This window comes from Canis lupus, chromosome 11, assembly GCF_003254725.2.
Source record: "Canis lupus dingo isolate Sandy chromosome 11, ASM325472v2, whole genome shotgun sequence".
Taxonomy (NCBI): domain Eukaryota; kingdom Metazoa; phylum Chordata; class Mammalia; order Carnivora; family Canidae; genus Canis; species Canis lupus.
Genome location: NC_064253.1, coordinates 40,179,851 through 40,207,723, shown reverse-complemented (window position 1 = coordinate 40,207,723; position 27,873 = coordinate 40,179,851). Strand labels below are relative to the sequence as shown.

Genomic DNA, 27,873 nt, shown 5'->3' with positions numbered 1-27,873 from the left:
AAACAACATATTTCTATGCCAGATTATGTGGTTACTCTGAGCACAGAGAAGTGAAGAAAGCAATCACAAAGCCTACTCTCTTTGAGCTTTCCATTCTGAAGAGGAAGAAACACACCACAATAATCATGCTTAAGAAACTTCAATTGTATTTCATGTTACAATGAGAGGTAGAGAGAGCACCAGAGATTCTTTCACTAGAAGCTTGAATGAGGGATGTCAAGAGGGAACACAAAGCAGATGAACTCTTTAAAGCAAGTGAAACCTCTAAACACAGACAGTCTGCCATTAGATGCATCCTTCCTTGGATCTAGAATCTCCAAATGGAGTGCATTTTGGGGATATTAATCTAGAATTGTTTGTTGCATATTTGCAAATCAGAGTGTGATGATAGACACGTCACTTACAAGTAGATTGTAAAATGAGGAGATAACCTAAAGCTTATGAAAATGTTCAACTTTCAAGGTTAAAAGAAAACAGCCTGCAAAAGGCACAGAGATGGTGTAGCCAGCACAAGTGGGAAGCAAGAGGAGAATGATATTCAGAAAGTACTGATAAGCAACGGGTTTAAACTTGAGGGGCTCTTAGAAAAGGACAGGGCCACCCTGTCCCAATGGATCTGGAAACAGGTGCTATTGATCATTTGGTAAGATCCAATTAGGTAGAAAAATAGGCTGTGTGGACAGTGGAAGAATAAGAATGTGGGTAAGTTGTCTTCTCTTTTTATTTACAGATCAGCATTGCTGTGGTTCCATAAATTTACTGAAAAAAATTTTTAAAGAAGTTCTTGGTTTCTTTGGTTTTCTTTATAGTTTTTCTATTTCCTTGATTTTCACTATTCTCCTTATTGTTTCTTTTTATTTATTTAGTAATTGCTTCTTTTTTTATAATATTTTAAACATTTTTAAATTTTTATTTATTTATGATAGGCACACAGTGAGAGAGAGAGAGGCAGAGACACAGGCAGAGGGAGAAGCAGGCTCCATGCACCGGGAGCCCGACGTGGGATTCGATCCCGGGTCTCCAGGATCGCGCCCTGGGCCAAAGGCAGGCGCCAAACCGCTGCGCCACCCAGGGATCCCGGTAATTGCTTCTTTTATTTCTAGTTTGTTACAGTTGAAGTGAAGAATGCTGGCTTTGGACTTTCCTTCTGCTGTAGCCTGAGCATCTAAAGCCATAAATTATATTTTAATCCTGCCTAGCTACATCTCACAAATTGTGAAATGTTGTAGGTTTTTAAAATTTTTTTTAAATTTATTTTTAAAGTAGGCTCCACACCCAATGTCGGGGCTTGAACTTGCAACTCTGAGATCAAGAGTTGTATGTTCTACCGACTGAGCCAGCCAGGCATCCCTAATATGTTGTGTTTTCATTTTCATTTACTTCAACTGCCCTTGGAATTTCTTCTGTACCCCATGAGTTATTTAAATGTGGTTATTTAATTTCCAAATATTTGGAGATTGTTCAGGTATCTCTCTGGTAGGTATTGTTTTCTATTTTTTTTTTCTACTGCAAGTAAAGAACTTTATCACCTCAATCCTTTTAATTCTATAGGAATTTTTTATGACTCAGAATATAGTCTATGACTGTCCTGAAGAAATCTGAAAAAATACATGCCTTAGGTGTTTTATTTGAAGTGTTTCCCAAACAAAGCTACAGTAAGCTGGTTTCTACTGTTTTCTATTACTTCATATCATTACTGATTTTGATTCTATTCATTCAAGAGATCACCTACTGAGTGGAAGTGTTGATGTGGATTTGTGTGTTTCTCCTTTCAGTTTGTTAGCATATATTTTAAATCTCTGTTATTGGACGTACTCAAATTTAGAATTGTTATATCTTTATGATGAAGAAATAGTTTCATAGAAATTACAGTTCCCTCTAAATGTTTAGCAATATTTATTTTTCTCAAGTCCAAAAGGTTTAATGTTTTAAAATCATGGTAAATTTCTAACAAGTAGTGTGTCCACGGTATAATTTTTCCATCTTTTAATTTTAAGCAATTATGTGAGTTTAAAATGAGTTTCTTGGGGCACCTGGGTGGCTCAATGGGTTAAGCATCGGCCGTAGGCTCAGGTTGTGATCTCAGAGTCCTAGGATAGAGCACTGATTCCAGCTCCCTGGTCAGAGGGGAGTCAGCTTTTCCCTCTCCCTCTGCCTTTCCCCTAACTTGTGCTTTCTTACTCTCTCTCAAATAAATAAATAAAAACTTTTAAAAAATAAATAAACAAATAAATGAGTTTCTTATAGATAGCAGAAAATTTTTTTTGTTGGTTAACTTTTTTCCAGTATGGCAATTTCTGCTTTTTAATGGGAAAATGTAGACAATATACACTTGTCTATGTATACTGTTAGGTATATGTTTTCCTTCTTGCTATTATTTGTTCCTATGGCTCTTTGTTCCTGTCTTTCTTAATTTCCTATCTTTTCCTTGATTAGTCAACAGTTTTTAAATGATTCCATTATATCTCCATTATTGGCTTGTTAGCTATTTCTTGTTTAAGTTTAGTTTCCTTTATACACTTTACCACATATTATTTCCAATTACCACACTTGACCATTTATGTGGCTCTCCACATACTATTGTCAGACTCTTAAACTAGAACGCTTCGTTTGTCACCATTCCATCCTTGGCTGTGTTAGGCTGCTGTGCCTTTCTTATTACTGCCACATGTGTTTTAAACTGCTGGATACATTTGTATTATTTTGTATTAAATGGTTCAATATTTTTTATTGTTTTATATATTTCAAATTTTCCATCTGGTATTATTTTCTCCCTTACTACAAGAATGTCCTTTAACAACTCACATAGTACTGGTCTGATCATGACGAATTCTCTTGGCTTCTGTTTCCCTGAGGAAGCCTTTCTTTCACCTTTAATTTGAAGGATTTCTTTGCTGAAAATAAAATTCCAGGTTAACAAGGTTTTTTTCCCCCTCCTTCAGCCTTTAAACATGTCGTTGAATTGACACCTACTTTGCATAATTTCTGTTGAGATATCCAAAAATATTCTTGCCTCTCTTTCTTCGTACGTAACCTGCTTTTGATATGTAACTGTTTCAAGCTTTTTCCATATCACTTTTTCTCAGTAATATTACAATGATGTCCTTGCTGTGGCTCTGTGTGTGTGTGTGTGTGTGTGTGTGTGTTTATGCTGCTTGGGGGTATGTTGAGCGTCTTTGATGCATAGGTTGGTTGTTTTAATCTAATTTCAAAAATTATCAGCAATCATTTCTTCAGGTAGTTCTGTTGATCCTTCTCACTCTTCTGGCACTTGAAGAATCTGAGACCCTTGTTTCATGCCATGTTCCTTTTGGACACATTCTTCTACTGTTGTGCATTTAAGGTTCCTGATCTTTACATCTTTACTTGAATTTTCATGTGACTTGTAATATTTGTTTTTTGTCTTTTTTTAAGATTTTATTTATTTATTTATTTATTTATTTATTTATTTATTTATTTATTCATGAGAGAGGCAGAGACATAGTCAGAGGGAGAAGCAGGCTCCCTGCAGGGAGCCTGATGCTGGACTGGATCCCAGGACTCCGGAACCATGCCCTGAGCCAAGGCAGATACTCAAGCCACCCAGGTGTTCCTCACTTGTAATATTTTCAATATTTTCCATCTCTAAAAGTTCCTATCATTTTTATTTGTGTCTTCCCTTTTTTTCCTTCACTGTACCTTGAGGAATAAAGTCACCTTAATTATCAAACTCAAGGAGATGTTGTTCTTTGTCTCAGCATAATGGACAGTTTTCCCGTTTCTGCCAGGAGCTTATGTTCAAGCCTTCTTCATACAGTGTGACTAAAACTGCACTACTTTCCTTTTTAAAATCCAAACTTACATCAAATCTGTATTCCATTAAGATTTGATTTTCATCTATCATATGACATGAGAGCTGACACTGATCTCTGCCTGGGCTGGCAGGTAATCATTGTGGAATTATTTCTGGACAGTTATTCCCACCATTTGAACATCAGATACATCCTTTATTGTAAACCTGTCACTGATAACCATTTTGGGCATGTGTTTTACCAACTCAGTTACCTTATTTTCCTCTTTCTTACACTGCATTTTCTGTTGTTATGACATGCAGCTAAATTTTTCTACATAGAGATTGATATGCCCAGAGTTGTCCATTGATTCCTTTCTTCCTAACTAAATTGAGTTTCCATCTTTAGGTAGGCCAATGACTTCAGAAAAAAAAATGATAAACTCTTAGACATTAATAAATAATGAATTTGCAACGAATATAATGGCCAAGGACACTTCTTCATAAGATGAAAAAATGAAAGTGAGTCAGAAACTTTCTCTTTTCCAATATCTAAATGCCAAAATTAGGTGAAAATCCATAAAAAGCAAAAGTATCCTCAAAAAAGATAGCAAGAAAGTATGTAAATTTGGGATTAAAATATGAGAGAATTTCAAAGTAAGAATTGAAAGAAATATATATGACATGTGATATAGGATGGTACTGCATCTAGACTTTGCTAAGAAATCTAGATGTTTGACCCTGAATAATTCACTTAACCTCTTTGGACCTCAGTTTCTCAAATGTAAAGGAGGCTGGTAATGTTCCTTAAGTTGTGAGTATTAAATAATCTAGAACACTTAGCAGCACATAGCAGAGTATTTTCCACTGAATGAAACCTTAAGAGCTGTGGCTATTTTACTATTTATTCATAAAGATCTAGAAGAGAATAGTGAACTTCTTCTAGTCTTCTCTGTTACTGACTGCAAAATGATGATAGTCTAAAAATCAGAATCGGGAACCAATGCCTCATCAATTACATACAGAATAATATAAGAGGTATACATATATAGTATATGATATACATACACTCTATATTCTGATACCTAGCTCATTTCTCCCATCCTCCCTGCTTTCCCAGATCCCATCCTTTCACTACCATATCACAGTGTTTCCTCCCCCCCACCCCCCAGTGTAGACACCCCCAGTGAGCTCTGCCCTCCTCACTCACTCCTCATTAACCTGTCCTGGCCATTCATGCAGCTGCTTCCTTTACCCTTGTGGTTTCTTGCTGGCAATTTTACTTCCAAGTACAAAAGCCACTAACGGAAACCAAGAGTTGTGCAAAAGTTCTAGGTTTTTGGAGACTCTCTTAGAAGAGGCCTTGTTCTCTTATTTTTCTCCTAGTGACAATTTTTGGACATGAGGGAATGTCCGTGCTGAAGTAATGTAACAATACAGTAGAAAAAAAGGAACTAGAAAGCAGGATCCTTTTACTCTGTGACCTGTTAAAATATTTATGAAGGAAGAGAGCCATCTATCTGGCCTAGATGGACAAAGACAATGACCAAGTCTGGAGACTTGACTTGTGCTCTACAGAAGCCTGTTTCCTGGCAGGAGATTTTCCTCCAGAGCAAAAAAGGCTAATTTCTGGAAAGAACAGACTCCAATTGGTAAAAAGCCAATTCCTTAGCTTTTATACATTTTTTTTTAAAACATACTTTTCTTTTTTTTAAAAGACTTTTATTTTTTTTAATTTTTTATTTATTTATGATAGTCAGAGAGAGAGAGAGAGAGAGGGAGGCAGAGACACAGGCGGAGGGAGAAGCAGGCTCCATGCACCGGGAGCCCGACGTGGGATTCGATCCCGGGTCTCCAGGATCACGCCCTGGGCCAAAGGCAGGCGCCAAACCGCTGCGCCACCCAGGGATCCCAAAAGACTTTTATTTATGCATGAGAGACATATCGAGAGAGAGAGAGAGGCAGAGACACAAGCAGAGGGAGAAGCAGGCTCCATGCAGGGAAGCCTGATGTGGGACTCGATCCTGGGTCTCCAGGATCAGGCCCTGGGCTGAAGGTGGCGTTAAACACTGAGATACCAGGGCTGCCCAAAACATACTTTTCTTAAAGAGCAGTTACCTTCAAAACAAAATTTAAAGAATATCAAGATTTTCACATGTTCCCTGGTTCTGTATATGCACAGTCTCTCCCATTATCAACCTTCCCCCCCGCAGGTGGAATAATTTTCACAATTGCTTCCAAGCATGTAACAATTAATTGTTAGGGTGGTGAACTAATCTGAAATATTGCAATGATCTGTGGCATTCCAAAGCTTGACCCTGGAGAGGCCTAACGAAACCTTCTTCCTTAGTATTTAATGTCTCTAATTGGGTTTTCTTGGGTACCACACAAGCATTGACATTGAATATTTGGAAGACACAAATTGCCTGCAAGATCAGTGTGACAAGCCTAGGAATAGCAGGAATACTTTAGGCTTGCAAGAATTTCTTTCCATCATTTCTTAGACCTCAAAATCTTCCTAGAGAGGTGATCTTTGCTTACTTTTGAGCTGCCATTGGCTGTCTTATAGATGATACTTGTCTGAGCCTTGATGTCATGCTGGCTTTGGCAATTAAAAACAAATAGATGATATTTTATGATTTAATTCTATTAAACTTATTCAACATATCAGTAATTATATAATGCTAAACAGAAAAAATATTCTGACATTACATACAAGAGTATCTAGCAGCAGGTGTAGTATATAGAATTAAACAGTTTAAATTATTAAAATTAATACAATTAATAAAAGTTAAAAATTATTTTGTAATATGAGGCAACAATACACTTCAATTATCCTAAGGAATGTTAATTCTTTAATTTTTCACTAGCTTTTAGCAATTGGGAATAATTTTAAATGTTTAAATACACTGAAATCATTATTATGTCTTTTTAGAAATTGTTAATTTGCATATGCACCTTATCTATTTCAATTTGTATGAGTAAAGAAATGAGAAGTCACTCACCAAATTTAGTTTACGTACTTAAACATCAATAGCTGTAAAATTTAACTTTTAGATAAAAATCTTTAGTCATCCGCAAACCTGTATTAGGTAAACTTTACACTTTCTTTTTTACATATAAACCACAGGTATAAATACAACACATAATTATATGTACTATGTATCCATGCTATTAAGTATTCTAGGAATGTTCACTAAAAACATCCAGAAAGGGTTGCCTGAGTAGCTCAGTGGTTGAGCATCTATCTTTGGCTCAGGGCAAGATCCCAGGTCCTGGGTCCGAGTCCCATTTGGGCTCCCTACACGGAGCCTTCTTCTCCCTCTGCCTATGTCTGTGTCTCTGTTTCTGTGTGTCTCTCCTGAATAAATAAATGAAAACTTTTAAAAAAATAAATTTTTAAAAACCACCCAAAAACACTCTGGAAGCAAGAGGCATGAAAAAAAAAATAAATGGAAGGCAACAGTACTCTAAACCCATGGAGAAAGTGCATAAGGGAAAGCAAAAAGAGAAGAGAAAGTGAGGGAGACATTCAGAAATGGAAAACGCGTCTGTTGCCTACTTAAGCCCCACACACGAGGGAAGATGCTCAGAGAAGCTGAAGCCGCGGTTCCCACACTTGCCCAGCGCAGCCAGGCCCACAGCCCCTGCAGGATCCCCGATGGCCCTGCCCTGCTCCTTCTCGGTGGCCCTGGTGCTGCTCAGCTGCCACTCCCTGTGCTGTCTGGCTTGCCACCTGCCCGACACCCACGGCCTGCGCAACTGGAGGGTCCTGACGCTCCTGGGACAGATGAGGAGACTCTCCGCCGGCTCTTGTGACCACTACACCAATGACTTTGCCTTCCCCAAGGAGCTGTTTGATGGCCAGCGGCTCCAGGAGGCGCAGGCCCTCTCTGTGGTCCACGTGATGACCCAGAAGGTCTTCCACCTCTTCTGCCCGGACACGTCCTCTGCTCCTTGGAACATGACTCTCCTGGAGGAACTGTGCTCGGGGCTCTCTGAGCAGCTGGATGACCTGGAGGCCTGTCCCCTGCAGGAGGCAGGGCTGGCCGAGACCCCCCTCATGCATGAGGACTCCACCCTGAGGACCTACTTCCAAAGGATCTCCCTCTACCTGCAAGACAGGAACCACAGCCCGTGTGCCTGGGAGATGGTCCGAGCAGAAATCGGGAGATCCTTCTTCTCCTCGACAATCTTGCAAGAAAGAATCAGGAGGAGGAAATGAGACCCGCCCGGGTCCGCACGGAAATGACATTCCCTGACTGATCAGAGCACACTTGCACGTGTCCTGCCGCCTCAGAGAAGCTCACGCCTGCCGTCACGGTGACACGAAGGCAATCGGGTGTCCAACGTGTTCAGGACGGGGCAGCACCATCAAGTCAAGTCGACAAACACCGCTTACTTTCACATAACCTTGCCCATCTCTCTACTTACTACTCATTCGTTTATTTATTTATTTATTAATTTATTTATTTATTTGTATTTATGGCTCAACTGGGTTCTCTTTGTATACTAGTAGGTGTACCGTCACTCTGTGATTCAGGGGGAGTGGGGATGCTTTCTATTTATTAAGTTATTTATTCTTTTGTTCATTAAACCGTTCTCTGCAAGCATTCTTGCATTTGTGGTTTCTTTCGAGACGGAGGGAATCAGAAGAGAATCTGATGAAAGAGTGGATCGTATGACTCTTCTCCTCAGGATTCTGTTACTCTCATGAGAAGTCAACCCATAGTCCTCCTCGATGCCAGTGCGTATGTGCCTGTCAGGCTGAGGGTGCACACGACCGATCCCATCTCCTACCCTGTATCTCTGAGTTCTGTCGAGAAAAAACAAACCTCCAAACAACCAGCAGATTGAAGTGATGGCAGTCATAGCACACGGTACAACAACAAGAAGAAGGGACATAGGAACTCTGTAAGCAGAAAAGGAAGCAGGCATATCCGGAAATATAATCAAGCAGCACTAGATAATACCTTCCCTATTAGACTGGTGGATGTCCCAGTGCCAATATCCTTCAGAAAATGCCTATTGGGGTCTGCCAGTTACAAGCCGGTCCGTTCCCTTGAAGCCTAGCAATGGAAGCGCTGCCAAGGGAACAGAGTCCCAAAGGAGAAGTGGTCTCCAGATGGATTCCCTTGTGGATCCTGTATGGCCATGTGACTTCTAAGGGCAAGCCACTCACTGAAGCCCAGAGTCTGTGGAGGCTCCCTCCTTTTTGGAAACTCTCCTCCGAGAGGCCTTGTTGTCTTCTTTTGCTCCTGATGACAGACCATTATGGACCGGAGGGCACGTCCCCGTTACAACCAGGGGACAGTGGCTGTAGGAACAAGCAAAGACAAAGCGGGAGGATTGGACTCGGTGGTCTGTCCGATGCTCTACAGCAGAAGACTGCCCCCTACAGCCGGCAATGCACTGAGATAGTGACCAGGCCTGGACACCTGGCTTGTGTTGTGTGCATCAGGTTGCCCCTGCTGTGTGATTCATCTCCCGAGGTAAAAACAGGTTTTCTAGGAGGAACGGATTCAGAGAGTGTAAAAAGCCAATTTCCTCAGCTTTTCTCTCTCGCTCTCTCTCGCTCTCGCTCTCGCTCTCGCTGTCTCTCTCCCCCTCTGGAAAATACAGTGTTCCAAAGAGCAGCGAGGTAGGCAATGTGGTTGGCAAGGTCGGGTAAGCAGCCAGATCTTGGTTTCAGCTGAGATCCTCATCTCAGGGCGGGTGGATGGAACCCCACATCAGGCTCCCCACAAGCGCAGAGACTGCAGAGGATTCCTTGTCCCTGGGGCACCTGGGTGGCTCGTTCCATGAGGCATCTCTCTTTGGCTGGATCGCCAATCCCAGGGTCCTTGGATGGAGCCTGTCATCGGGCTCCTTCTCAGGTGGGTGTCTGCTACTCCCTCTCCTCCCCTGCTCATGCTGCTCTCTATATTGCTTTCACTCTCTCTCTCTCTCTCTTTCTCTAAAAATCAAGATATCTTTTACGAGTAGTTAGCTGCGCAGAAAAAAAATACGACGTAGAGAGACTTTTCCCACCTCCGTGGTCTGTATCTGCATAGTGTCCCTGGAAATGAACCTTCAGCCACCTGAGGGAATCCCTGTGACAAGGCTTCCAAGATTCTGGGCTCTGTGAACTAGTCTTAGATAGTCCAGTGGTCTGTAGGCTCTCCAAAGCTCAGTCTGGGAGGGCCCCAGCCAAAGCTTCTTGCTTCCTGTTTGTTGTCTCTCCTTGGGCTTTCTTGAGTACCACACAAGAAGCATGGCCGTTGAATTAGTGGAAGAGCCCTGAAATGTGTGCCGAGGAGGGCGACACACCTAGGAATGACAGGCCCCTGTGAGCAGAGGACTTTCTCTCCATCCGTTCCTGGATCTCAAAGTCACTGGGAGAGGTGGCCTTGGCTGACTTGGGAGCTGCCTTTGGCGCTTTGTGGATGTGGCTTCTGTGGGAGCCTGGAGGTGATGTGGGCTTTCAGCATTTCAGAACAAAGAGATTCTGCATGATCGTTTGACTTTACGAAAGTCAGTCAACGCATCAGTAACTGGACACAGTGCAAAACAGAAAAAAAGGAGTTTTGAAAACACCTTGATGAGTACGGAGTCGCAGGTGAGGCAAGAGATCACTTTGTCAGCCGAGGCAACATGAAATGGCCTTACTGCAGAAACACATGTCAAGGAAGTAATTCAACTCTTCGATTCCGATCAGCAGTTCGGCATCGTTCTAAATTGGGAGAGACTCTGCGTTCATTCTCTTGTCTTTGTAGACATGGTTCACCTGCATATGTGCTTTCCGTATCAGAAATCATGTACCTATCAGTACTCGATAGGTCCCTCTTCAACGTTGGCCATCCCATTCCACGTCGGAAGCCTAACAATTGGCCTTCATGTTTACCAGCGTTAGACATCCTTAACCCTGCGTCGCCTTCACATGAGAAGGGTGAACCGACACGGGGTTGTGTATGTCCAAAGTTCAGATAGGAGCATGGGACATACACTGTACTCTAGAGACAGCGCATCCGGGTTCCGAACTTTTCTGGATGATGCGTGAAAAGCCAATCCAGAAGACTCTGGAGGCAAGGGCAGTCATGACAAGCACGCCCATGTAGTTGGGAAACAGTGCTCTAGAGCCAGTCGAAAGTGCATCATAAAGGAAAGCAAAAAGAGAAGTAGAAAGTGAGGGAGACGTTCAGAAATGGAAAACGCGTCTGTTGCCTACTTAAGCCCCACACACGAGGGAAGATGCTCAGAGAAGCTGAAGCCGCGGTTCCCACACTTGCCCAGCGCAGCCAGGCCCACAGCCCCTGCAGGATCCCCGATGGCCCTGCCCTGTTCCTTCTCGGTGGCCCTGGTGCTGCTCAGCTGCCACTCCCTGTGCTGTCTGGCTTGCCACCTGCCCGACACCCACGGCCTGCGCAACTGGAGGGTCCTGACGCTCCTGGGACAGATGAGGAGACTCTCCGCCGGCTCTTGTGACCACTACACCAATGACTTTGCCTTCCCCAAGGAGCTGTTTGATGGCCAGCGGCTCCAGGAGGCGCAGGCCCTCTCTGTGGTCCACGTGATGACCCAGAAGGTCTTCCACCTCTTCTGCCCGGACACGTCCTCTGCTCCTTGGAACATGACTCTCCTGGAGGAACTGTGCTCGGGGCTCTCTGAGCAGCTGGATGACCTGGAGGCCTGTCCCCTGCAGGAGGCGGGGCTGGCCGAGACCCCCCTCATGCATGAGGACTCCACCCTGAGGACCTATTTCCAAAGGATCTCCCTCTACCTGCAAGACAGGAACCACAGCCCGTGTGCCTGGGAGATGGTCCGAGCAGAAATCGGGAGATCCTTCTTCTCCTCGACAATCTTGCAAGAAAGAATCAGGAGGAGGAAATGAGACCCGCCCGGGTCCGCACGGAAATGACATTCCCTGACTGATCAGAGCACACTTGCACGTGTCCTGCCGCCTCAGAGAAGCTCACGCCTGCCGTCACGGTGACACGAAGGCAATCGGGTGTCCAACGTGTTCAGGACGGGGCAGCACCATCAAGTCAAGTCGACAAACACCGCTTACTTTCACATAACCTTGCCCATCTCTCTACTTACTACTCATTCGTTTATTTATTTATTTATTAATTTATTTATTTATTTGTATTTATGGCTCAACTGGGTTCTCTTTGTATACTAGTAGGTGTACCGTCACTCTGTGATTCAGGGGGAGTGGGGATGCTTTCTATTTATTAAGTTATTTATTCTTTTGTTCATTAAACCGTTCTCTGCAAGCATTCTTGCATTTGTGGTTTCTTTCGAGACGGAGGGAATCAGAAGAGAATCTGATGAAAGAGTGGATCGTATGACTCTTCTCCTCAGGATTCTGTTACTCTCATGAGAAGTCAACCCATAGTCCTCCTCGATGCCAGTGCGTATGTGCCTGTCAGGCTGAGGGTGCACACGACCGATCCCATCTCCTACCCTGTATCTCTGAGTTCTGTCGAGAAAAAACAAACCTCCAAACAACCAGCAGATTGAAGTGATGGCAGTCATAGCACACGGTACAACAACAAGAAGAAGGGACATAGGAACTCTGTAAGCAGAAAAGGAAGCAGGCATATCCGGAAATATAATCAAGCAGCACTAGATAATACCTTCCCTATTAGACTGGTGGATGTCCCAGTGCCAATATCCTTCAGAAAATGCCTATTGGGGTCTGCCAGTTACAAGCCGGTCCGTTCCCTTGAAGCCTAGCAATGGAAGCGCTGCCAAGGGAACAGAGTCCCAAAGGAGAAGTGGTCTCCAGATGGATTCCCTTGTGGATCCTGTATGGCCATGTGACTTCTAAGGGCAAGCCACTCACTGAAGCCCAGAGTCTGTGGAGGCTCCCTCCTTTTTGGAAACTCTCCTCCGAGAGGCCTTGTTGTCTTCTTTTGCTCCTGATGACAGACCATTATGGACCGGAGGGCACGTCCCCGTTACAACCAGGGGACAGTGGCTGTAGGAACAAGCAAAGACAAAGCGGGAGGATTGGACTCGGTGGTCTGTCCGATGCTCTACAGCAGAAGACTGCCCCCTACAGCCGGCAATGCACTGAGATAGTGACCAGGCCTGGACACCTGGCTTGTGTTGTGTGCATCAGGTTGCCCCTGCTGTGTGATTCATCTCCCGAGGTAAAAACAGGTTTTCTAGGAGGAACGGATTCAGAGAGTGTAAAAAGCCAATTTCCTCAGCTTTTCTCTCTCGCTCTCTCTCGCTCTCGCTCTCGCTCTCGCTGTCTCTCTCCCCCTCTGGAAAATACAGTGTTCCAAAGAGCAGCGAGGTAGGCAATGTGGTTGGCAAGGTCGGGTAAGCAGCCAGATCTTGGTTTCAGCTGAGATCCTCATCTCAGGGCGGGTGGATGGAACCCCACATCAGGCTCCCCACAAGCGCAGAGACTGCAGAGGATTCCTTGTCCCTGGGGCACCTGGGTGGCTCGTTCCATGAGGCATCTCTCTTTGGCTGGATCGCCAATCCCAGGGTCCTTGGATGGAGCCTGTCATCGGGCTCCTTCTCAGGTGGGTGTCTGCTACTCCCTCTCCTCCCCTGCTCATGCTGCTCTCTATATTGCTTTCACTCTCTCTCTCTCTCTCTTTCTCTAAAAATCAAGATATCTTTTACGAGTAGTTAGCTGCGCAGAAAAAAAATACGACGTAGAGAGACTTTTCCCACCTCCGTGGTCTGTATCTGCATAGTGTCCCTGGAAATGAACCTTCAGCCACCTGAGGGAATCCCTGTGACAAGGCTTCCAAGATTCTGGGCTCTGTGAACTAGTCTTAGATAGTCCAGTGGTCTGTAGGCTCTCCAAAGCTCAGTCTGGGAGGGCCCCAGCCAAAGCTTCTTGCTTCCTGTTTGTTGTCTCTCCTTGGGCTTTCTTGAGTACCACACAAGAAGCATGGCCGTTGAATTAGTGGAAGAGCCCTGAAATGTGTGCCGAGGAGGGCGACACACCTAGGAATGACAGGCCCCTGTGAGCAGAGGACTTTCTCTCCATCCGTTCCTGGATCTCAAAGTCACTGGGAGAGGTGGCCTTGGCTGACTTGGGAGCTGCCTTTGGCGCTTTGTGGATGTGGCTTCTGTGGGAGCCTGGAGGTGATGTGGGCTTTCAGCATTTCAGAACAAAGAGATTCTGCATGATCGTTTGACTTTACGAAAGTCAGTCAACGCATCAGTAACTGGACACAGTGCAAAACAGAAAAAAAGGAGTTTTGAAAACACCTTGATGAGTACGGAGTCGCAGGTGAGGCAAGAGATCACTTTGTCAGCCGAGGCAACATGAAATGGCCTTACTGCAGAAACACATGTCAAGGAAGTAATTCAACTCTTCGATTCCGATCAGCAGTTCGGCATCGTTCTAAATTGGGAGAGACTCTGCGTTCATTCTCTTGTCTTTGTAGACATGGTTCACCTGCATATGTGCTTTCCGTATCAGAAATCATGTACCTATCAGTACTCGATAGGTCCCTCTTCAACGTTGGCCATCCCATTCCACGTCGGAAGCCTAACAATTGGCCTTCATGTTTACCAGCGTTAGACATCCTTAACCCTGCGTCGCCTTCACATGAGAAGGGTGAACCGACACGGGGTTGTGTATGTCCAAAGTTCAGATAGGAGCATGGGACATACACTGTACTCTAGAGACAGCGCATCCGGGTTCCGAACTTTTCTGGATGATGCGTGAAAAGCCAATCCAGAAGACTCTGGAGGCAAGGGCAGTCATGACAAGCACGCCCATGTAGTTGGGAAACAGTGCTCTAGAGCCAGTCGAAAGTGCATCATAAAGGAAAGCAAAAAGAGAAGTAGAAAGTGAGGGAGACGTTCAGAAATGGAAAACGCGTCTGTTGCCTACTTAAGCCCCACACACGAGGGAAGATGCTCAGAGAAGCTGAAGCCGCGGTTCCCACACTTGCCCAGCGCAGCCAGGCCCACAGCCCCTGCAGGATCCCCGATGGCCCTGCCCTGTTCCTTCTCGGTGGCCCTGGTGCTGCTCAGCTGCCACTCCCTGTGCTGTCTGGCTTGCCACCTGCCCGACACCCACGGCCTGCGCAACTGGAGGGTCCTGACGCTCCTGGGACAGATGAGGAGACTCTCCGCCGGCTCTTGTGACCACTACACCAATGACTTTGCCTTCCCCAAGGAGCTGTTTGATGGCCAGCGGCTCCAGGAGGCGCAGGCCCTCTCTGTGGTCCACGTGATGACCCAGAAGGTCTTCCACCTCTTCTGCCCGGACACGTCCTCTGCTCCTTGGAACATGACTCTCCTGGAGGAACTGTGCTCGGGGCTCTCTGAGCAGCTGGATGACCTGGAGGCCTGTCCCCTGCAGGAGGCGGGGCTGGCCGAGACCCCCCTCATGCATGAGGACTCCACCCTGAGGACCTATTTCCAAAGGATCTCCCTCTACCTGCAAGACAGGAACCACAGCCCGTGTGCCTGGGAGATGGTCCGAGCAGAAATCGGGAGATCCTTCTTCTCCTCGACAATCTTGCAAGAAAGAATCAGGAGGAGGAAATGAGACCCGCCCGGGTCCGCACGGAAATGACATTCCCTGACTGATCAGAGCACACTTGCACGTGTCCTGCCGCCTCAGAGAAGCTCACGCCTGCCGTCACGGTGACACGAAGGCAATCGGGTGTCCAACGTGTTCAGGACGGGGCAGCACCATCAAGTCAAGTCGACAAACACCGCTTACTTTCACATAACCTTGCCCATCTCTCTACTTACTACTCATTCGTTTATTTATTTATTTATTTATTTATTTATTTATTTATTTATTTATTTGTATTTATGGCTCAACTGGGTTCTCTTTGTATACTAGTAGGTGTACCGTCACTCTGTGATTCAGGGGGAGTGGGGATGCTTTCTATTTATTAAGTTTTTTATTCTTTTGTTCATTAAACCGTTCTCTGCAAGCATTCTTGCATTTGTGGTTTCTTTCGAGACGGAGGGAATCAGAAGAGAATCTGATGAAAGAGTGGATCGTATGACTCTTCTCCTCAGGATTCTGTTACTCTCATGAGAAGTCAACCCATAGTCCTCCTCGATGCCAGTGCGTATGTGCCTGTCAGGCTGAGGGTGCACACGACCGATCCCATCTCCTACCCTGTATCTCTGAGTTCTGTCGAGAAAAAACAAACCTCCAAACAACCAGCAGATTGAAGTGATGGCAGTCATAGCACACGGTACAACAACAAGAAGAAGGGACATAGGAACTCTGTAAGCAGAAAAGGAAGCAGGCATATCCGGAAATACAATCAAGCAGCACTAGATAATACCTTCCCTATTAGACTGGTGGATGTCCCAGTGCCAATATCCTTCAGAAAATGCCTATTGGGGTCTGCCAGTTACAAGCCGGTCCGTTCCCTTGAAGCCTAGCAATGGAAGCGCTGCCAAGGGAACAGAGTCCCAAAGGAGAAGTGGTCTCCAGATGGATTCCCTTGTGGATCCTGTGTGGCCATGTGACTTCTAAGGGCAAGCCACTCACTGAAGCCCAGAGTCTGTGGAGGCTCCCTCCTTTTTGGAAACTCTCCTCCGAGAGGCCTTGTTGTCTTCTTTTGCTCCTGATGACAGACCATTATGGACCGGAGGGCACGTCCCCGTTACAACCAGGGGACAGTGGCTGTAGGAACAAGCAAAGACAAAGCGGGAGGATTGGACTCGGTGGTCTGTCCGATGCTCTACAGCAGAAGACTGCCCCCTACAGCCAGCAATGCACTGAGATAGTGACCAGGCCTGGACACCTGGCTTGTGTTGTGTGCATCAGGTTGCCCCTGCTGTGTGATTCATCTCCCGAGGTAAAAACAGGTTTTCTAGGAGGAACGGATTCAGAGAGTGTAAAAAGCCAATTTCCTCAGCTTTTCTCTCTCGCTCTCTCTCGCTCTCGCTCTCGCTGTCTCTCTCCCCCTCTGGAAAATACAGTGTTCCAAAGAGCAGCGAGGTAGGCAATGTGGTTGGCAAGGTCGGGTAAGCAGCCAGATCTTGGTTTCAGCTGAGATCCTCATCTCAGGGCGGGTGGATGGAACCCCACATCAGGCTCCCCACAAGCGCAGAGACTGCAGAGGATTCCTTGTCCCTGGGGCACCTGGGTGGCTCGTTCCATGAGGCATCTCTCTTTGGCTGGATCGCCAATCCCAGGGTCCTTGGATGGAGCCTGTCATCGGGCTCCTTCTCAGGTGGGTGTCTGCTACTCCCTCTCCTCCCCTGCTCATGCTGCTCTCTATATTGCTTTCACTCTCTCTCTCTCTCTCTTTCTCTAAAAATCAAGATATCTTTTACGAGTAGTTAGCTGCGCAGAAAAAAAAATACGACGTAGAGAGACTTTTCCCACCTCCGTGGTCTGTATCCGCATAGTGTCCCTGGAAATGAACCTTCAGCCACCTGAGGGAATCCCTGTGACAAGGCTTCCAAGATTCTGGGCTCTGTGAACTAGTCTTAGATAGTCCAGTGGTCTGTAGGCTCTCCAAAGCTCAGTCTGGGAGGGCCCCAGCCAAAGCTTCTTGCTTCCTGTTTGTTGTCTCTCCTTGGGCTTTCTTGAGTACCACACAAGAAGCATGGCCGTTGAATTAGTGGAAGGGCCCTGAAATGTGTGCCGAGGAGGGCGACACACCTAGGAATGACAGGCCCCTGTGAGCAGAGGACTTTCTCTCCATCCGTTCCTGGATCTCAAAGTCACTGGGAGAGGTGGCCTTGGCTGACTTGGGAGCTGCCTTTGGCGCTTTGTGGATGTGGCTTCTGTGGGAGCCTGGAGGTGATGTGGGCTTTCAGCATTTCAGAACAAAGAGATTCTGCATGATCGTTTGACTTTACGAAAGTCAGTCAACGCATCAGTAACTGGACACAGTGCAAAACAGAAAAAAAGGAGTTTTGAAAACACCTTGATGAGTACGGAGTCGCAGGTGAGGCAAGAGATCACTTTGTCAGCCGAGGCAACATGAAATGGCCTTACTGCAGAAACACATGTCAAGGAAGTAATTCAACTCTTCGATTCCGATCAGCAGTTCGGCATCGTTCTAAATTGGGAGAGACTCTGCGTTCATTCTCTTGTCTTTGTAGACATGGTTCACCTGCATATGTGCTTTCTGTATCAGAAATCATGTACCTATCAGTACTCGATAGGTCCCTCTTCAACGTTGGCCATCCCATTCCACGTCGGAAGCCTAACAATTGGCCTTCATGTTTACCAGCGTTAGACATCCTTAACCCTGCGTCGCCTTCACATGAGAAGGGTGAACCGACACGGGGTTGTGTATGTCCAAAGTTCAGATAGGAGCATGGGACATACACTGTACTCTAGAGACAGCGCATCCGGGTTCCGAACTTTTCTGGATGATGCGTGAAAAGCCAATCCAGAAGACTCTGGAGGCAAGGGCAGTCATGACAAGCACGCCCATGTAGTTGGGAAACAGTGCTCTAGAGCCAGTCGAAAGTGCATCATAAAGGAAAGCAAAAAGAGAAGTAGAAAGTGAGGGAGACGTTCAGAAATGGAAAACGCGTCTGTTGCCTACTTAAGCCCCACACACGAGGGAAGATGCTCAGAGAAGCTGAAGCCGCGGTTCCCACACTTGCCCAGCGCAGCCAGGCCCACAGCCCCTGCAGGATCCCCGATGGCCCTGCCCTGCTCCTTCTCGGTGGCCCTGGTGCTGCTCAGCTGCCACTCCCTGTGCTGTCTGGCTTGCCACCTGCCCGACACCCACGGCCTGCGCAACTGGAGGGTCCTGACGCTCCTGGGACAGATGAGGAGACTCTCCGCCGGCTCTTGTGACCACTACACCAATGACTTTGCCTTCCCCAAGGAGCTGTTTGATGGCCAGCGGCTCCAGGAGGCGCAGGCCCTCTCTGTGGTCCACGTGATGACCCAGAAGGTCTTCCACCTCTTCTGCCCGGACACGTCCTCTGCTCCTTGGAACATGACTCTCCTGGAGGAACTGTGCTCGGGGCTCTCTGAGCAGCTGGATGACGGAGGCCTGTCCCCTGCAGGAGGCGGGGCTGGCCGAGACCCCCCTCATGCATGAGGACTCCACCCTGAGGACCTACTTCCAAAGGATCTCCCTCTACCTGCAAGACAGGAACCACAGCCCGTGTGCCTGGGAGATGGTCCGAGCAGAAATCGGGAGATCCTTCTTCTCCTCGACAATCTTGCAAGAAAGAATCAGGAGGAGGAAATGAGACCCGCCCGGGTCCGCACGGAAATGACATTCCCTGACTGATCAGAGCACACTTGCACGTGTCCTGCCGCCTCAGAGAAGCTCACGCCTGCCGTCACGGTGACACGAAGGCAATCGGGTGTCCAACGTGTTCAGGACGGGGCAGCACCATCAAGTCAAGTCGACAAACACCGCTTACTTTCACATAACCTTGCCCATCTCTCTACTTACTACTCATTCGTTTATTTATTTATTTATTTATTTATTTATTTATTTATTTATTTATTTGTATTTATGGCTCAACTGGGTTCTCTTTGTATACTAGTAGGTGTACCGTCACTCTGTGATTCAGGGGGAGTGGGGATGCTTTCTATTTATTAAGTTTTTTATTCTTTTGTTCACTAAACCGTTCTCTGCAAGCATTCTTGCATTTGTGGTTTCTTTCGAGACGGAGGGAATCAGAAGAGAATCTGATGAAAGAGTGGATCGTATGACTCTTCTCCTCAGGATTCTGTTACTCTCATGAGAAGTCAACCCATAGTCCTCCTCGATGCCAGTGCGTATGTGCCTGTCAGGCTGAGGGTGCACACGACCGATCCCATCTCCTACCCTGTATCTCTGAGTTCTGTCGAGAAAAAACAAACCTCCAAACAACCAGCAGATTGAAGTGATGGCAGTCATAGCACACGGTACAACAACAAGAAGAAGGGACATAGGAACTCTGTAAGCAGAAAAGGAAGCAGGCATATCCGGAAATACAATCAAGCAGCACTAGATAATACCTTCCCTATTAGACTGGTGGATGTCCCAGTGCCAATATCCTTCAGAAAATGCCTATTGGGGTCTGCCAGTTACAAGCCGGTCCGTTCCCTTGAAGCCTAGCAATGGAAGCGCTGCCAAGGGAACAGAGTCCCAAAGGAGAAGTGGTCTCCAGATGGATTCCCTTGTGGATCCTGTGTGGCCATGTGACTTCTAAGGGCAAGCCACTCACTGAAGCCCAGAGTCTGTGGAGGCTCCCTCCTTTTTGGAAACTCTCCTCCGAGAGGCCTTGTTGTCTTCTTTTGCTCCTGATGACAGACCATTATGGACCGGAGGGCACGTCCCCGTTACAACCAGGGGACAGTGGCTGTAGGAACAAGCAAAGACAAAGCGGGAGGATTGGACTCGGTGGTCTGTCCGATGCTCTACAGCAGAAGACTGCCCCCTACAGCCAGCAATGCACTGAGATAGTGACCAGGCCTGGACACCTGGCTTGTGTTGTGTGCATCAGGTTGCCCCTGCTGTGTGATTCATCTCCCGAGGTAAAAACAGGTTTTCTAGGAGGAACGGATTCAGAGAGTGTAAAAAGCCAATTTCCTCAGCTTTTCTCTCTCGCTCTCTCTCGCTCTCGCTCTCGCTGTCTCTCTCCCCCTCTGGAAAATACAGTGTTCCAAAGAGCAGCGAGGTAGGCAATGTGGTTGGCAAGGTCGGGTAAGCAGCCAGATCTTGGTTTCAGCTGAGATCCTCATCTCAGGGCGGGTGGATGGAACCCCACATCAGGCTCCCCACAAGCGCAGAGACTGCAGAGGATTCCTTGTCCCTGGGGCACCTGGGTGGCTCGTTCCATGAGGCATCTGTCTTTGGCTGGATCGCCAATCCCAGGGTCCTTGGATGGAGCCTGTCATCGGGCTCCTTCTCAGGTGGGTGTCTGCTACTCCCTCTCCTCCCCTGCTCATGCTGCTCTCTATATTGCTTTCACTCTGTCTCTCTCTCCCTCTCTTTCTCTAAAAATCAAGATATCTTTTACGAGTAGTTAGCTGCGCAGAAAAAAAAAACGACGTAGAGAGACTTTTCCCACCTCCGTGGTCTGTATCTGCATAGTGTCCCTGGAAATGAACCTTCAGCCACCTGAGGGAATCCCTGTGACAAGGCTTCCAAGATTCTGGGCTCTGTGAACTAGTCTTAGATAGTCCAGTGGTCTGTAGGCTCTCCAAAGCTCAGTCTGGGAGGGCCCCAGCCAAAGCTTCTTGCTTCCTGTTTGTTGTCTCTCCTTGGGCTTTCTTGAGTACCACACAAGAAGCATGGCCGTTGAATTAGTGGAAGAGCCCTGAAATGTGTGCCGAGGAGGGCGACACACCTAGGAATGACAGGCCCCTGTGAGCAGAGGACTTTCTCTCCATCCGTTCCTGGATCTCAAAGTCACTGGGAGAGGTGGCCTTGGCTGACTTGGGAGCTGCCTTTGGCGCTTTGTGGATGTGGCTTCTGTGGGAGCCTGGAGGTGATGTGGGCTTTCAGCATTTCAGAACAAAGAGATTCTGCATGATCGTTTGACTTTACGAAAGTCAGTCAACGCATCAGTAACTGGACACAGTGCAAAACAGAAAAAAAGGAGTTTTGAAAACACCTTGATGAGTACGGAGTCGCAGGTGAGGCAAGAGATCACTTTGTCAGCCGAGGCAACATGAAATGGCCTTACTGCAGAAACACATGTCAAGGAAGTAATTCAACTCTTCGATTCCGATCAGCAGTTCGGCATCGTTCTAAATTGGGAGAGACTCTGCGTTCATTCTCTTGTCTTTGTAGACATGGTTCACCTGCATATGTGCTTTCCGTATCAGAAATCATGTACCTATCAGTACTCGATAGGTCCCTCTTCAACGTTGGCCATCCCATTCCACGTCGGAAGCCTAACAATTGGCCTTCATGTTTACCAGCGTTAGACATCCTTAACCCTGCGTCGCCTTCACATGAGAAGGGTGAACCGACACGGGGTTGTGTATGTCCAAAGTTCAGATAGGAGCATGGGACATACACTGTACTCTAGAGACAGCGCATCCGGGTTCCGAACTTTTCTGGATGATGCGTGAAAAGCCAATCCAGAAGACTCTGGAGGCAAGGGCAGTCATGACAAGCACGCCCATGTAGTTGGGAAACAGTGCTCTAGAGCCAGTCGAAAGTGCATCATAAGGGAAAGCAAAAAGAGAAGTAGAAAGTGAGGGAGACGTTCAGAAATGGAAAACGCGTCTGTTGCCTACTTAAGCCCCACACACGAGGGAAGATGCTCAGAGAAGCTGAAGCCGCGGTTCCCACACTTGCCCAGCGCAGCCAGGCCCACAGCCCCTGCAGGATCCCCGATGGCCCTGCCCTGTTCCTTCTCGGTGGCCCTGGTGCTGCTCAGCTGCCACTCCCTGTGCTGTCTGGCTTGCCACCTGCCCGACACCCACGGCCTGCGCAACTGGAGGGTCCTGACGCTCCTGGGACAGATGAGGAGACTCTCCGCCGGCTCTTGTGACCACTACACCAATGACTTTGCCTTCCCCAAGGAGCTGTTTGATGGCCAGCGGCTCCAGGAGGCGCAGGCCCTCTCTGTGGTCCACGTGATGACCCAGAAGGTCTTCCACCTCTTCTGCCCGGACACGTCCTCTGCTCCTTGGAACATGACTCTCCTGGAGGAACTGTGCTCGGGGCTCTCTGAGCAGCTGGATGACCTGGAGGCCTGTCCCCTGCAGGAGGCGGGGCTGGCCGAGACCCCCCTCATGCATGAGGACTCCACCCTGAGGACCTACTTCCAAAGGATCTCCCTCTACCTGCAAGACAGGAACCACAGCCCGTGTGCCTGGGAGATGGTCCGAGCAGAAATCGGGAGATCCTTCTTCTCCTCGACAATCTTGCAAGAAAGAATCAGGAGGAGGAAATGAGACCCGCCCGGGTCCGCACGGAAATGACATTCCCTGACTGATCAGAGCACACTTGCACGTGTCCTGCCGCCTCAGAGAAGCTCACGCCTGCCGTCACGGTGACACGAAGGCAATCGGGTGTCCAACGTGTTCAGGACGGGGCAGCACCATCAAGTCAAGTCGACAAACACCGCTTACTTTCACATAACCTTGCCCATCTCTCTACTTACTACTCATTCGTTTATTTATTTATTTATTTATTTATTTATTTATTTATTTATTTGTATTTATGGCTCAACTGGGTTCTCTTTGTATACTAGTAGGTGTACCGTCACTCTGTGATTCAGGGGGAGTGGGGATGCTTTCTATTTATTAAGTTTTTTATTCTTTTGTTCACTAAACCGTTCTCTGCAAGCATTCTTGCATTTGTGGTTTCTTTCGAGACGGAGGGAATCAGAAGAGAATCTGATGAAAGAGTGGATCGTATGACTCTTCTCCTCAGGATTCTGTTACTCTCATGAGAAGTCAACCCATAGTCCTCCTCGATGCCAGTGCGTATGTGCCTGTCAGGCTGAGGGTGCACACGACCGATCCCATCTCCTACCCTGTATCTCTGAGTTCTGTCGAGAAAAAACAAACCTCCAAACAACCAGCAGATTGAAGTGATGGCAGTCATAGCACACGGTACAACAACAAGAAGAAGGGACATAGGAACTCTGTAAGCAGAAAAGGAAGCAGGCATATCCGGAAATACAATCAAGCAGCACTAGATAATACCTTCCCTATTAGACTGGTGGATGTCCCAGTGCCAATATCCTTCAGAAAATGCCTATTGGGGTCTGCCAGTTACAAGCCGGTCCGTTCCCTTGAAGCCTAGCAATGGAAGCGCTGCCAAGGGAACAGAGTCCCAAAGGAGAAGTGGTCTCCAGATGGATTCCCTTGTGGATCCTGTGTGGCCATGTGACTTCTAAGGGCAAGCCACTCACTGAAGCCCAGAGTCTGTGGAGGCTCCCTCCTTTTTGGAAACTCTCCTCCGAGAGGCCTTGTTGTCTTCTTTTGCTCCTGATGACAGACCATTATGGACCGGAGGGCACGTCCCCGTTACAACCAGGGGACAGTGGCTGTAGGAACAAGCAAAGACAAAGCGGGAGGATTGGACTCGGTGGTCTGTCCGATGCTCTACAGCAGAAGACTGCCCCCTACAGCCAGCAATGCACTGAGATAGTGACCAGGCCTGGACACCTGGCTTGTGTTGTGTGCATCAGGTTGCCCCTGCTGTGTGATTCATCTCCCGAGGTAAAAACAGGTTTTCTAGGAGGAACGGATTCAGAGAGTGTAAAAAGCCAATTTCCTCAGCTTTTCTCTCTCGCTCTCTCTCGCTCTCGCTCTCGCTGTCTCTCTCCCCCTCTGGAAAATACAGTGTTCCAAAGAGCAGCGAGGTAGGCAATGTGGTTGGCAAGGTCGGGTAAGCAGCCAGATCTTGGTTTCAGCTGAGATCCTCATCTCAGGGCGGGTGGATGGAACCCCACATCAGGCTCCCCACAAGCGCAGAGACTGCAGAGGATTCCTTGTCCCTGGGGCACCTGGGTGGCTCGTTCCATGAGGCATCTGTCTTTGGCTGGATCGCCAATCCCAGGGTCCTTGGATGGAGCCTGTCATCGGGCTCCTTCTCAGGTGGGTGTCTGCTACTCCCTCTCCTCCCCTGCTCATGCTGCTCTCTATATTGCTTTCACTCTGTCTCTCTCTCCCTCTCTTTCTCTAAAAATCAAGATATCTTTTACGAGTAGTTAGCTGCGCAGAAAAAAAAAACGACGTAGAGAGACTTTTCCCACCTCCGTGGTCTGTATCTGCATAGTGTCCCTGGAAATGAACCTTCAGCCACCTGAGGGAATCCCTGTGACAAGGCTTCCAAGATTCTGGGCTCTGTGAACTAGTCTTAGATAGTCCAGTGGTCTGTAGGCTCTCCAAAGCTCAGTCTGGGAGGGCCCCAGCCAAAGCTTCTTGCTTCCTGTTTGTTGTCTCTCCTTGGGCTTTCTTGAGTACCACACAAGAAGCATGGCCGTTGAATTAGTGGAAGAGCCCTGAAATGTGTGCCGAGGAGGGCGACACACCTAGGAATGACAGGCCCCTGTGAGCAGAGGACTTTCTCTCCATCCGTTCCTGGATCTCAAAGTCACTGGGAGAGGTGGCCTTGGCTGACTTGGGAGCTGCCTTTGGCGCTTTGTGGATGTGGCTTCTGTGGGAGCCTGGAGGTGATGTGGGCTTTCAGCATTTCAGAACAAAGAGATTCTGCATGATCGTTTGACTTTACGAAAGTCAGTCAACGCATCAGTAACTGGACACAGTGCAAAACAGAAAAAAAGGAGTTTTGAAAACACCTTGATGAGTACGGAGTCGCAGGTGAGGCAAGAGATCACTTTGTCAGCCGAGGCAACATGAAATGGCCTTACTGCAGAAACACATGTCAAGGAAGTAATTCAACTCTTCGATTCCGATCAGCAGTTCGGCATCGTTCTAAATTGGGAGAGACTCTGCGTTCATTCTCTTGTCTTTGTAGACATGGTTCACCTGCATATGTGCTTTCCGTATCAGAAATCATGTACCTATCAGTACTCGATAGGTCCCTCTTCAACGTTGGCCATCCCATTCCACGTCGGAAGCCTAACAATTGGCCTTCATGTTTACCAGCGTTAGACATCCTTAACCCTGCGTCGCCTTCACATGAGAAGGGTGAACCGACACGGGGTTGTGTATGTCCAAAGTTCAGATAGGAGCATGGGACATACACTGTACTCTAGAGACAGCGCATCCGGGTTCCGAACTTTTCTGGATGATGCGTGAAAAGCCAATCCAGAAGACTCTGGAGGCAAGGGCAGTCATGACAAGCACGCCCATGTAGTTGGGAAACAGTGCTCTAGAGCCAGTCGAAAGTGCATCATAAGGGAAAGCAAAAAGAGAAGTAGAAAGTGAGGGAGACGTTCAGAAATGGAAAACGCGTCTGTTGCCTACTTAAGCCCCACACACGAGGGAAGATGCTCAGAGAAGCTGAAGCCGCGGTTCCCACACTTGCCCAGCGCAGCCAGGCCCACAGCCCCTGCAGGATCCCCGATGGCCCTGCCCTGTTCCTTCTCGGTGGCCCTGGTGCTGCTCAGCTGCCACTCCCTGTGCTGTCTGGCTTGCCACCTGCCCGACACCCACGGCCTGCGCAACTGGAGGGTCCTGACGCTCCTGGGACAGATGAGGAGACTCTCCGCCGGCTCTTGTGACCACTACACCAATGACTTTGCCTTCCCCAAGGAGCTGTTTGATGGCCAGCGGCTCCAGGAGGCGCAGGCCCTCTCTGTGGTCCACGTGATGACCCAGAAGGTCTTCCACCTCTTCTGCCCGGACACGTCCTCTGCTCCTTGGAACATGACTCTCCTGGAGGAACTGTGCTCGGGGCTCTCTGAGCAGCTGGATGACCTGGAGGCCTGTCCCCTGCAGGAGGCGGGGCTGGCCGAGACCCCCCTCATGCATGAGGACTCCACCCTGAGGACCTACTTCCAAAGGATCTCCCTCTACCTGCAAGACAGGAACCACAGCCCGTGTGCCTGGGAGATGGTCCGAGCAGAAATCGGGAGATCCTTCTTCTCCTCGACAATCTTGCAAGAAAGAATCAGGAGGAGGAAATGAGACCCGCCCGGGTCCGCACGGAAATGACATTCCCTGACTGATCAGAGCACACTTGCACGTGTCCTGCCGCCTCAGAGAAGCTCACGCCTGCCGTCACGGTGACACGAAGGCAATCGGGTGTCCAACGTGTTCAGGACGGGGCAGCACCATCAAGTCAAGTCGACAAACACCGCTTACTTTCACATAACCTTGCCCATCTCTCTACTTACTACTCATTCGTTTATTTATTTATTTATTTATTTATTTATTTATTTATTTATTTGTATTTATGGCTCAACTGGGTTCTCTTTGTATACTAGTAGGTGTACCGTCACTCTGTGATTCAGGGGGAGTGGGGATGCTTTCTATTTATTAAGTTTTTTATTCTTTTGTTCATTAAACCGTTCTCTGCAAGCATTCTTGCATTTGTGGTTTCTTTCGAGACGGAGGGAATCAGAAGAGAATCTGATGAAAGAGTGGATCGTATGACTCTTCTCCTCAGGATTCTGTTACTCTCATGAGAAGTCAACCCATAGTCCTCCTCGATGCCAGTGCGTATGTGCCTGTCAGGCTGAGGGTGCACACGACCGATCCCATCTCCTACCCTGTATCTCTGAGTTCTGTCGAGAAAAAACAAACCTCCAAACAACCAGCAGATTGAAGTGATGGCAGTCATAGCACACGGTACAACAACAAGAAGAAGGGACATAGGAACTCTGTAAGCAGAAAAGGAAGCAGGCATATCCGGAAATATAATCAAGCAGCACTAGATAATACCTTCCCTATTAGACTGGTGGATGTCCCAGTGCCAATATCCTTCAGAAAATGCCTATTGGGGTCTGCCAGTTACAAGCCGGTCCGTTCCCTTGAAGCCTAGCAATGGAAGCGCTGCCAAGGGAACAGAGTCCCAAAGGAGAAGTGGTCTCCAGATGGATTCCCTTGTGGATCCTGTGTGGCCATGTGACTTCTAAGGGCAAGCCACTCACTGAAGCCCAGAGTCTGTGGAGGCTCCCTCCTTTTTGGAAACTCTCCTCCGAGAGGCCTTGTTGTCTTCTTTTGCTCCTGATGACAGACCATTATGGACCGGAGGGCACGTCCCCGTTACAACCAGGGGACAGTGGCTGTAGGAACAAGCAAAGACAAAGCGGGAGGATTGGACTCGGTGGTCTGTCCGATGCTCTACAGCAGAAGACTGCCCCCTACAGCCAGCAATGCACTGAGATAGTGACCAGGCCTGGACACCTGGCTTGTGTTGTGTGCATCAGGTTGCCCCTGCTGTGTGATTCATCTCCCGAGGTAAAAACAGGTTTTCTAGGAGGAACGGATTCAGAGAGTGTAAAAAGCCAATTTCCTCAGCTTTTCTCTCTCGCTCTCTCTCGCTCTCGCTCTCGCTGTCTCTCTCCCCCTCTGGAAAATACAGTGTTCCAAAGAGCAGCGAGGTAGGCAATGTGGTTGGCAAGGTCGGGTAAGCAGCCAGATCTTGGTTTCAGCTGAGATCCTCATCTCAGGGCGGGTGGATGGAACCCCACATCAGGCTCCCCACAAGCGCAGAGACTGCAGAGGATTCCTTGTCCCTGGGGCACCTGGGTGGCTCGTTCCATGAGGCATCTGTCTTTGGCTGGATCGCCAATCCCAGGGTCCTTGGATGGAGCCT

The 27,873-nt window shown here is 47.8% G+C and overlaps 5 protein-coding genes and 1 pseudogene across 5 annotated transcripts; all 6 read left to right on the top strand.

Annotated features, from left to right (window-relative positions):
- The first annotated feature begins 7,268 nt into the window (after positions 1 to 7,268).
- LOC112662614 (interferon alpha-1/2) lies at positions 7,269 to 7,994 on the top strand. The gene has a single exon (XM_025451154.3). The coding sequence runs from the start codon at positions 7,308 to 7,310 to the stop codon at positions 7,992 to 7,994; it is 687 nt and encodes a 228-aa protein (XP_025306939.3). The 5' UTR covers positions 7,269 to 7,307.
- Positions 7,995 to 11,010: 3,016 nt separating this feature from the next.
- LOC118350183 (interferon alpha-1/2) lies at positions 11,011 to 11,639 on the top strand. The gene has a single exon (XM_049116183.1). It carries the CDS (start codon positions 11,076 to 11,078, stop codon positions 11,637 to 11,639), a length of 564 nt encoding a protein of 187 aa, XP_048972140.1. The 5' UTR covers positions 11,011 to 11,075.
- Positions 11,640 to 14,655: 3,016 nt separating this feature from the next.
- LOC125756057 (interferon alpha-1/2) lies at positions 14,656 to 15,284 on the top strand. The gene has a single exon (XM_049116182.1). It carries the CDS (start codon positions 14,721 to 14,723, stop codon positions 15,282 to 15,284), a length of 564 nt encoding a protein of 187 aa, XP_048972139.1. The 5' UTR covers positions 14,656 to 14,720.
- A 3,045-nt stretch (positions 15,285 to 18,329) lies between these two features.
- Positions 18,330 to 18,934, top strand: LOC125756058 (interferon alpha-1/2-like; annotated as a pseudogene).
- A 3,026-nt stretch (positions 18,935 to 21,960) lies between these two features.
- Positions 21,961 to 22,589, top strand: LOC118350228 (interferon alpha-1/2). Its single transcript, XM_049116178.1, has one exon. It carries the CDS (start codon positions 22,026 to 22,028, stop codon positions 22,587 to 22,589), a length of 564 nt encoding a protein of 187 aa, XP_048972135.1. The 5' UTR covers positions 21,961 to 22,025.
- A 3,022-nt stretch (positions 22,590 to 25,611) lies between these two features.
- LOC118350179 (interferon alpha-1/2) lies at positions 25,612 to 26,240 on the top strand. The gene has a single exon (XM_049116177.1). It carries the CDS (start codon positions 25,677 to 25,679, stop codon positions 26,238 to 26,240), a length of 564 nt encoding a protein of 187 aa, XP_048972134.1. The 5' UTR covers positions 25,612 to 25,676.
- Positions 26,241 to 27,873: the final 1,633 nt, after the last annotated feature.

Bases quoted from the DNA above. Each gene is read 5' to 3' on its own strand.
- LOC125756057 (XM_049116182.1), top strand. From the start codon at position 14,721: ATGGCCCTGCCCTGTTCCTTCTCGGTGGCCCTGGTGCTGCTCAGCTGC.
- LOC112662614 (XM_025451154.3), top strand. From the start codon at position 7,308: ATGGAAAACGCGTCTGTTGCCTACTTAAGCCCCACACACGAGGGAAGA.
- LOC118350183 (XM_049116183.1), top strand. From the start codon at position 11,076: ATGGCCCTGCCCTGTTCCTTCTCGGTGGCCCTGGTGCTGCTCAGCTGC.
- LOC118350179 (XM_049116177.1), top strand. From the start codon at position 25,677: ATGGCCCTGCCCTGTTCCTTCTCGGTGGCCCTGGTGCTGCTCAGCTGC.
- LOC118350228 (XM_049116178.1), top strand. From the start codon at position 22,026: ATGGCCCTGCCCTGTTCCTTCTCGGTGGCCCTGGTGCTGCTCAGCTGC.